This window comes from Delphinus delphis, chromosome 8 (genome assembly GCF_949987515.2).
Source record: "Delphinus delphis chromosome 8, mDelDel1.2, whole genome shotgun sequence".
NCBI lineage: Eukaryota > Metazoa > Chordata > Mammalia > Artiodactyla > Delphinidae > Delphinus > Delphinus delphis.
This window is the reverse complement of record NC_082690.1, coordinates 72,179,198-72,189,963: the sequence shown is the minus strand read 5'-3', so window position 1 is coordinate 72,189,963 and position 10,766 is coordinate 72,179,198. Positions and strand designations below refer to the sequence as shown.

At 37.6% G+C, this 10,766-nt stretch overlaps 1 protein-coding gene across 2 annotated transcripts in view; it reads right to left on the bottom strand.

The window, feature by feature from the left end:
- Nucleotides 1-5,952: 5,952 nt before the first annotated feature.
- NUCB2 (nucleobindin 2) overlaps nucleotides 5,953-10,766 on the bottom strand; it is a 49,340-nt gene continuing 44,526 nt past the window's right edge. Inside the window, exons 14-15 of one of the 2 annotated variants that reach the window (XR_009520395.1) lie at nucleotides 8,150-10,763; nucleotides 5,955-6,679 (exon numbers count right to left, since the gene is read on the bottom strand). Coding sequence is in view for 1 of the 2 variants with exons in the window: in XM_060018565.1 (XP_059874548.1) it covers nucleotides 10,756-10,763 (8 nt within the window). In the remaining variant the exon portion in view is untranslated. Of the gene's footprint in view, nucleotides 10,764-10,766 lie in introns of both variants that reach the window. The other variant, XM_060018565.1, reaches the window with a different exon arrangement.

The window sequence follows — 10,766 nt, the reverse complement described above, 5'->3', positions numbered from 1 at the left end:
CCACATGCCACAACTACGGAAGCCTGCATGTCTAGAGCCTGTGCTCCACAACAAGAGAAGCCACTGCAACGTGCACTGCAATGAAGAGTAGCCCCCGCTCACCACAACTAGAGAAAGCCCGCGTGCAGCAACAAAGACCCAACGCAGCCAAAAGTAAAAATAAAAATAAAATAAATTTATTAAAAAAAATAGGGCTTCCCTGGTGGCGCAGTGGTTGAGAGTCCGCCTGCCGATGCAGGGGACACGGGTTCGTGCCCCGGTCCGGGAAGATCCCACATGCCGTGGAGCGGCTGGGCCCGTGAGCCATGGCCGCTGAGCCTGCGCATCCGGAGCCTGTGCTCTGCAGCGGGACAGGCCACAACAGTGAGAGGCCCGCGTACCGCAAAAAAAAAAATAAATAAAAAAAATAACAAAGTCGTATAAACTCTCTGTCTTCCTAATTATCAAATTGAAATCCAATTATTTATTTGTAGTTTTAAAAATAGTCCAAAGTATCTAAATAAGCCAAAAAGAATTAAACTGAGGATACTTAAAACTAATAAAATTTCTTTCCAAAGTTTAAAATCAACAGAACATGTCTGGCCACATATTTATAAACGCTTACTTTTTTAACTCATTTAAATTGAAAACTTTTCAAAATCCCCCAGAATTAGTAATAACAAATAAAAGATATTTAAAATTCTGACCTTAGGGCTTCCCTGGTGGCGCAGTGGTTAAGAGTCCACCTGCCAATGCAGGGGATGAGGGTTCGAGCCCTGGTCTAGGAGGATCCCACATGCCGCAGAGCAACTAAGCCCATGAGCCACAGCTACTGAGCCTGCGCTCTAGAGCCCATGAGCCACAACTACTGAGCCCGTGTGCCACAACTTCTGAAGCCTGTGCACCTGGAGCCCATGCTCCGCAACAAGAGAAGCCACTGCAATGAGAAGCCGGTGCACTGCAACGAAGAGTAGCCCCAGTTCGCCGTAACTAGAGAAAACCCACACACAGCAACGAAGACCCAACGTAGCCAAAAATTAATTAATTGATTAATTAAAAAATTCTGACAAAATAGGATATATAAACCATCATTATTAAATGGTTTTTAAAACATAATAAATATGGATTAAATATGGATTATGCAACACAGGTTTCCTTCCTGAGAAAGAAAAGCAATAATGAAAAAATGTTTTTTATGTTTTAATTTCAGAAGACAATTTTTTTCAAAAAACACAGGATAAATAATGGTCTTCCCTTCAGACCTGTTTTAAGCACAAGCTTACATATAAACACATATTCCTTCCACAAATATGATCTTTCAATTAGAGGCTACATAAATTGGTACACAGACGGATACTTTGAAAGTTGCAAGGGCTTAGAACTTTCATTTGCTAATAGATCCTGCACTAACTGCTTCAGAGAAAGAAACACCTTCAGCAGGATGGGGGCTCCTTCCTCCCCCTTGGCTACAGTACTTCAGCCTCCAGGGCCCTTCCATTCTTAGGTCCTTAAACTAGATAGAGAGGGGCAGACCAAACTACCTGGAAGTCACCAGAAACATTCCAAATGAATGAAACAGTCACTCTGAGCATTAACTGGCTTCAAACTGTTGTCCTTAAAATAAAAGATTTAGCCTCTATTTTATCTTTTATATAAACCTTTTGGAAATTAATCCTGTTTTAATAAAATCACCTCTAAATCTTAATTAGTAACAGACTTCCTTAGAGAAAAGATTATTATTTGGGATTGTGAGGGAAGAGGAGAATTCATTTGAAAGTCTGGATAATAAGCCCCATGAAGCTGGTGGCTATGATACCTTAAGACCTCTAACAATGGTGCTACAACATTCTACATCCCTCGAAACTCTCCAATGATTAAGGAGGTGCATTAGAAATACAATAGTGGAAAAGTCAATACAACAGTAGAAAAATGGGAGAGTACTTAGAGAGGAACTTAACTAAAACTCAGATCATCCAGGCAAAAGTGATGATAAAACAATAAAATATGCTACTTCTCTTCTAATCAGAGATTGCCAAATTCATGTCCTGGTGTTTCTGTTCCAAAAAATACTTATTTTCCTTTATTAACAACTGTTAGATGGAGAATGTCTGTTGGGATGCACAAAGTATTTTTAAATACTATTATTATTTAAGGAGGGTATAAAAAAGCTAAAGAATTGGACAACGGACATTCACCACAATCTGGACGCTTTTGCTCTGTAAGCTGTTTCACTCTGTTAAAGGGAAGGAGTCAGGAAATCTCTACTCATGAGTCAGAAACTTTTTTCAGGGTTAGAAGCACTCTCCACCGTGCTCAGAAACCACTCTAGCAAGGACTGCCTTCTTGCCTAACAAGCTCTAGAAAACCTGACTTTTCTGCAGACATAGTTTTCTTTTCCCCAAGATCAACCTTGACCCTCAATGAAACATACTAGAAATATCAGAGAGTGAAAACACATACACATCAAAGGAAACAAGAAATGAATACAGGATTAGAACTGAGATTTGGTCAGGAAAAAGTTAAAATACAAATTCTAATACACATTACTCAATGCTATAGAACAAGAAGGAATCACTACACAAAGATATAGGAGTTTTAAATTGTTGCGTTTGAGGAAAATGCTTCAATACTACCATAAAAATGTTTAAAACATTAAGGGGCATGGCAAATATGTCTCAAAAAAGAAATAATCTATAATACATCACTACTCTAATAAGGACATATTTATGAAGTAGCAACACCAAGAAAAGAAAGGATAAAGTTCAAAAGTAAAGCAAACTCAAATCACTTTGACAAGTGAAGAGTAATAGTGGACAGCAAAATAGGTAAAGTCACATGGTACAAAACGAATATAGAATGGCATAAGCCGTACATGTGTTACTTACTCCATACACAGGGAATCTAAAGTGAGGGTGAGGATTTAATTAAATGACACATATTTTCATATCACTAAAAAGGAGATGTTAAATGGACTAAAATTAAAAAATAACATTTTAATACAATGATTCATGGGAGATGGCAAAGAGAGCTAGTAGATGGAATTTTAGTTTTTCCTCCCTTATTTTTAAAACACTCAGACAAGTTATAACTTTAAAATCATTATTCATTAAAAAATTTCATGGAGTAGCAAAATTATAAGAATTGTAAAATGAAATTTTTTTTTTTTTTTTTTGCGGTACGCGGGCCTGTCACTGTTATGGCCTCTCCCGTTGCAGAGCACAGGCTCCGGACGCGCAGGCCCAGCGGCCACGGCCCACGGGCCCAGCCGCTCCGCGGCATGTGGGATCCTCCCGGACCGGGGCACGAACCTGTGTCCCCTGCATCAGCAGGCGGACTCTCAACTACTGCGCCACTAGGTAAGCCCTAAAATGAAATATTTTAACACTTTAACTGCAAGATATATATTCATAATCCTGGACAGTCTTAGGAAACATACTTATTACTAAGGATAAAACAAAAGGAGAAAAAAAAAAAGGAGCAGGAATTCCCTGGCAGTCCAGTGGTTAGGACTTTCACTGCCACGGGCCTGGATTTGATCCCTGGTGGGGGAACTAGGATCCCACAAGCTGTGTGGCGTGGCCAAAAAAAACAGGTAAGAAAATTTGCACAGCAAAAGTCATATCTATTGCTTACAATAGATTGTAAACAAATTATAATCAAAACTAGTTAAAAAATTGTTAAAAAACAAAACAAAACAACTTGTTAACAGGCAGGCAGAGCTTGGAAGGCAACTGGAAGGGTGAGCCTATAAGTAAAAATACACTGTCAAGGGCCGACTGACAACCAAGATGGTACATGGCATTATCATTAAGAACATGACTAATATCAATTAAAATATAAACTTAATTTGTGAAAACTGTAGATATCTGTAAACGTGAAATGTAAATTTTTTTCTACATAACTCTATAGGCAATATTTGGAAAAATCCCTGAATTTCTGAAATTAAATAAAAGGTTTTATTGGTTTTGTTTTGCTTTGCTTTTATCTCAATAAACAGTTTGGTAGTGCTGGTAACCATAAATCCAAAATTTTCAATTTGGTGTCTTCACCACTTGCTGCTGCTGCTTGTTCTGGCTCAGTTCTTGAATTTTTTTAAGCAAGGTTACTAATGCATAACTAACTACTCAGCCATAAAAAAGAACAAAATAATGCCATATGCAGCAACATGGATGCACCTAGAGATTGTCATACTAAGCGAAGTAAGTCAGAGAGAGAAAGGCAAATATATGATTATCACTTATATGTGGGATCTAAAAAAAGGGTACAAATGAACTTATCTACAAAACAGAAATATTTACAGATATAGAAAACAAACTATGGTTATCAGGGGTAAGTGGAGGGAGGGATAAATTGGGAGATTGGGATTGACATATACACACCACTATATATAAAATAGATAACTAATAAGGACCTACTGTATAGCACAGGGAACTCCACTCGGTACTCTGTAATGGCCTATATGGGAAAAGAATCTAAAAAAGAGTGGATATATGTATATGTATATAACTGATTCACTTTGCTGTACACCTGAAACTAACACAACACTGTAAGTCAACTATACTCCAATAAAATTTTTTTTTATGAAATAATTAAATAAATAAATTATAGCACTATTGAAGTAGGAAATAGATGGGCCCCTGGGCTGGACAGCTGGTGTTTTATCAAATGGAGCAAAACTGAAGCTTTGTCCTCAGCCAGACAAGAATGATGCCCTTCTCCCTTCCTCCATTGATATGGAGGGAATGAACTAGCAGTGGGGAACTTGTTGCAGCAAAAATAGAAATGAGGGAATTCCCTGGTGGTTAAAGATCTGCCTGCCAATGCGGGGGACACGGATTTAAGCCCTGGTCTGGGAAGATCCCACATGCCGCAGAGCAACTAAGCCCGTGCACCACAACTACTGAGTCTGCACTCTAGAGCCCGCGAGCCACAACTACTGAGCCCGTGTGCCATAACTACTGAAGCCCACGTGCCTAGAGCCTGTGCTCTGCAAAAAGAGAAGCCACTGCAATGACAAGCCCGCACACTGCAACGAAGAGTAGCCCCCACTCGCCGCAATTAGAGAAAGCCTGCATGCAGCAACAGAGACCCAACGCAGACAAGATAAGTAAATAAATTTACAAAACAAAATAGAAATGAGACTTTTCTTTTCTGATAAACAAGGAAAATAAGGAAACAATGAACAGGCTGGGGAAACAACATAAACAGGCCTGAAAGAGTTAAGCAATCTTGGTTATTCTTTAGCAGTTACTACTAACAAACACTTGTAGCTAGACCTGTCCTTCACAAAGCTGATTACTCTTGATTCCATATGAATTACCCTTTGCACCTAGCATTTCTTCTCCCCCACACTCCCTTGTAGCACTCTTCATTTCAAAAAGAACATCATGGGCTGATAACTTCAGGGCCATCAGACCCGGTTGCTGAGCTGCCTGATGCCAGCTTTGGCCATGAATTTGCAGAAGAAAAGAAATGCAAGACCTTAATTACTTTGAGCCTTATCACCTACCCCAGACTTCAAGCCCCAGGCTATATAACCTTTCCTTATTCCCCAGGGAAGGGGGGGGGCACAGTTCTGGAGGCACTAGCCTGCTGTGTTTTTCCCTTTGTCAGGCAAAGATTAAGGCCATTTTTCTTGTTTCTCCAAAACTCTGTCTCCGTATTTCTTTCTGGCATTGGTGCACAGACAGCCAAGATTTTTGGCATCACTATTTATAATAGCCAAGCAACCTAGGTGTCCATTAACAGATGAATGGATAAAGAAGATGTGGTATACACACACACACACACACACACACACACACACACACACACACACACACACACTACAATAGAATATTACTCAGTCATAAAAAAAGAATGAAATATTGCCATTTGCAGCAACATGGATGGACCTAGAGATTATCATTCTAAGTGAAACAAGTCAGAGAAAATATTATATGATATCACTTATATGTGAAATCTAAAAAATAATACAAATAAATTTATTCACGAAACAGAAACAGGCTCACAGACATAGAAAACAAACGTGGTTATCAAAGGGAAAAGGGGGATAGAGGGATAAACTAGGAATATGGGATTAAAAGATACAACACTATGTACAAAATAGATAAACAGCAAGGATTTACTGTATAGCACAGGGAACTATATTCAATATCTTATAATCTATAATGAAAAAGAATCTGAAAAGTATATATACACATATAAATATATATGAATCACTTTACTGTACACTAACATAATATTGTTAATTAACTATAGTTCAATATGAAATTTTAAAAACTGAAGTCACCTATTAGATCTAAATTGTTGGATTTTAATTAATTAATTGATTAATTAACTAATTAAAACATGGGTAGGGAAAGACTGAAATCCTGCTAATGATATTGTGTTAAAAAAAACAAAAAGCAAGGAAAAGATCCAATTTCCTTCAAATCTCATACCTTGAAAACAAGCTGTAATTAGAGTCTTCCATTGTATCACCTATAGGAACTCTGCATTTTACCTAATACACCTTAGTTTCTCAATTCCAACAAAAAACAAATGAATTATTCAAGTATCAAGTTGAGACACCAGTGGTTAAGGGTAAAGATGATCTTCTCTAGCAGCTTTTTCAGGCGACAAAAATCTTGCATGAAAATGATGAAGGTCATCATCTAACTCTGCCTCTTTATCAATTTCTTCTCGATTTATTGCACAGCTATAAAACAAAAATTAAACTTTAGGCACTAACCAGAACTAGACTTGTCAATATTTCTCCCTAAAGGAAATACATTTCTTACCCCCTCTTTTATTAGCTAGACTTAAAAGTCGCATTATCACAAATATTAAAATTTCCTTTATATTTTTCCTCATGGGAAAAACAGATTTGCATTTAGGCTTATGGTAATACAAATCTGTTCAATTAGCATGAAAAAAATGCCATTGTAAACAAATCTTGGTTAAAAAAAAAAAAGTAGAGCCATATCTCAAAGGATTTTTTACCACTGCTTCTAAATTGCAGTTTCCTTTAGTGAGCATCAACTATTCTAGAGGACCACTGTCTTTTAAAATATAACTTTAATTATATATATCTAAGTATACTATAAAATGTACATGCTTCATGAAAATTAATATGAGAAACAAAGTTCCAAATTACTTATACATACCACTAAGTCAACTAGACCAAAGACTTCTTAATATCTAAGAATATGAAGAAGAATGGGATAAATCAAACACAGGATGAATACTTTCTAACAGAGCTGGAAAAAATACTATTAGCAACTCTTTAAGAAACAATCTTTACTCATAAATGCCCAATACTCATAAGAACTGGGATTCCTTATGCCCATAAATAATCTTAGGCCAACAATTCTTTTTTTAATAATATAAATTAATAATTTGCTGGAAACTGTGAGGTATGTCTACATTAATATCCGTCCGTTATCTACTCATGCCAAAAGAGCATTTTAAAAAATTTCTCTAAGTTCTCCTCCAATTACTATTTTTTTACTTGAATATATTTGACATATACCACTGTGTAAATTTAAGGTGCAAGATGTGTTACTTTGATATATTTAATATATTATAATATGACTGCTGTTGTATTGATATTTGTCACATTTCATAAAAGTACAATATTATTGTCTCCAATTACTTTCTGATTTGACCCTAGTCCACCATCTAAAAAAATTTATCCTAGGTGAATCCCTGTCTTATCACAATAACGCTTACAGATAGAGTCATCAACAAAAGGATATCCCAGAGCATTTAAAAATATTTGCTACAATTTAAACAACAGAGATAGGAATTCTTTTCTATCTCTAAAGAAACATAGCATTAGTCTCCTGAGTGATTTCTGTGGGTTTTTTTAAGCTACATACAAGCAGAACTTTTCTAGATTCCTCTATTTAATTTTGGGATCCATGATTTAAGGAAAAAAATCTGAAGTGTTTGGAAGAGTATGCAATGATTATTTTAAAATTTGTAAAATGAGAACTAAGAGTTTTAAAAATTATTAATGTTAAAAGAAACAGTGTAAATTTTTGAGGTATTACAGTGGATTTGTTCACTCAACAGCTTTAAACATGCATTCCTGTACTACAGGGGTAGGAAATTAAATATTATTTCCCAACCTCCCTTGCAGCTAGGGTTCCAGATATGATTGGTCCAAACAATCAGATGTACTCACTTGAAACTTTTACTCAGAACTGAATTACATGGGGAGAGAAGCAGGACATGAAATATCCATTTTTGCTGACACAAAGCAAGGCAGAGGTGGTGTGGTTCTGGAGCTGGCAACTTCATGACTTCCTAATATGGCAGGTGGCTTCCTGATTTAGCAGGCAGCTTCTTGATGGTTCCAAAAGCAGCAGCTTCTTTGGCAGCCCAGTCTCATGATGCAGTTCCTAGAAGCTCAGCCTAAGTTCCGTTCTTTCAGCCCTCCCAAAGATTCTGTGAGCTATCTATCTATACTGCTCCCCCCCCCATCAATCCCATTCTGTTTAGTAGCTGAAGATGATTCTATTACTTACAATGAAGAATCTTAACCTATACAGAATTTGGTAGCTAGAAGTAAGGTGCAGCAAGTAAAAGGATCTGAAAAAATGGAATTGGCTTAGTTAAGAAGGTAGGGTTTGGGGCAGTGATACTTCATGCCAACTGAGGTTAAGGTATCAGAGAAAATGGTGGTAGAATTTCAGAATGCTAGCATGTGTGGGCTGCGCCTTGCCTCTTTCAGAAAAGTGCTACAGGAGAGATGTGGCTCCGGCTAAGGTAAGCAAGTCTGCAGAGAGGGAAGGCAATATAGCTTTGCCGAGAGAACTGCTCTCTATCTACCAAATAAATTGATAAAGTCCCAAATCTGGAGCCCTGAAGAATTGAAAAAGTCACTTACTGTACTACTGTACTCTAAACTGAAACAGTTATAAGTAAAGGTTCTGAGGAAGCGCTAAAGCTTTCACAACCTTTCCAAGAACCTTCCCTTAAGAATTTTCTGCCAAATAATGGGAGCCATCCTAAGGAAAAAGATCAGATTAAGACTGCTGTTATCCCATCCAAGCCTATAGTTTAAAACAATCCCAAGTGGGTACCATTCATTTAAGACCCAACAGGAGAAAAGAACACAGAGGCCAGCAAGCAAAAGATGAGGTTCTTTGTTAAATATGTCTTGACAAGATCTCTGTGGTTTCTCCTGGTAATAATTGAAGAAAACAGACCAGAAACGTACAACTTTTGAGGGAACTGTTTTGCCAAAAAGCAAAACGAAACAAAAACAAACAAAAACCCTAAACCTGGCCTGAAACAGCCTGTAACTATCTGAAACAATCCCAAGGCCCCAAACCCACAATAACAGGAAGTGAAGTGCGAAGACTGTCCAGCCTTCCAGAAGAGGACACTTCCCAATGCCCACTTGCGTCCTTGAAGGTTAATGGGCAATAAAAACATCCTAGAGGGCAATGCCAAGGGCCCCTGAGGACATTAGACAAGGGAGTTCCTCCTAGAAAGGTGAAGCAGGGGTTGCCTAATAGAAAAACCAAAGAATATATTTATGGACAGAGCAGAGAGACCTTGCTATTTTTGCCAAGCAGTATTTTTTTAATTGTTATGGAAAGATGACTGCTCTGTTTCCTGTTTTCCCCTTTTCTAAAAGGTTGATTTTATTGCAGTTATCCTGTATCTATCCCATTATGCATATGGTGTTCAGGGGGCAGACATGTTGCTTTTTAGTTTGCAGATGACCAGAACATAAAAAAACCACATCCTAACCTGATGGAGGGGACTATACTCAGATGTCATGGGCTTTGAACTACATGCAATAATAGATTGGGTTTTGGTGGTTTCCTTTTGAGGTGAGGGAAGTGAGCGGTTTCTGTTTTGGAAGAATGTACATAGATATTTAGGTAACCAAAAGGCTGTTTAAATTAAAGCTGTAAGTTGCCTACCAAACATTCCCTCTTCCCTTCTTAAAGGGAAACCTTCCTAAAAGAATCCTAACTTTTAGCCTGTCCCATTGCCAAATGGATTTCTCAGCTTCCCTAGCAGCTAGATGGCCATGTGACACAGCTCTGGCCAATGAGATGTAAATTCAAACGCTATGTGGTTCTCTGGGAAAACTGCATCAAGGAAGCTGATTCAACTGGGGGACATTCCTTTTGTTGCCCTTCCCCACTGCGTCCAAGAGCCATCTTGGACCCTGAGAATGAAATAACTCGAGAATAAAAACTATGCACTGGGGAGAGCAGAGGAGAAAGATAGGAACCTGTACATCACCTACTTCCAGATTTCTTCTATGTAAAAGGCAGAAGTTCTTATTCAGTTTAAACCACAATTATCTTTGGGTTTTCTGCTATATGTAGCAAAACCTGATCTTGAATGATAGAGTATAAAGCAAAATTGTAAATGAAAAATGAACTTAAGTGGTAGCAAGAGCTGTTTGGTTGAAGAATTTCTAGCAGTTAAGATTGCTGAAAGTAGGAAAAAGTTACCAACACACACTGGGGAATACTATGGTCTTCTCAGGAGAAGAATTATTAATATCAAAGAGCTTTTATTGAGAGAGGGGATGATAAGCACCCATAAAAGAGTATTTACCTTTATGAATAAGAGAAAACAATTTATTTTAAAAGCAGTGGGTGGCGCTTTCTCACTTAAATAGGTACTAATAGTTTCATTAAATTATGGCATAAAGCCACTTAATTAAATCACTAAAGGAGAACAAAGGAAAAAGAAAAGAGGTATGAAAATGAGAGCAGGTATTGAGTTTGTTTCCTTCCTGGTTCTGGTAGACTTCAATCCTTAAACATCTG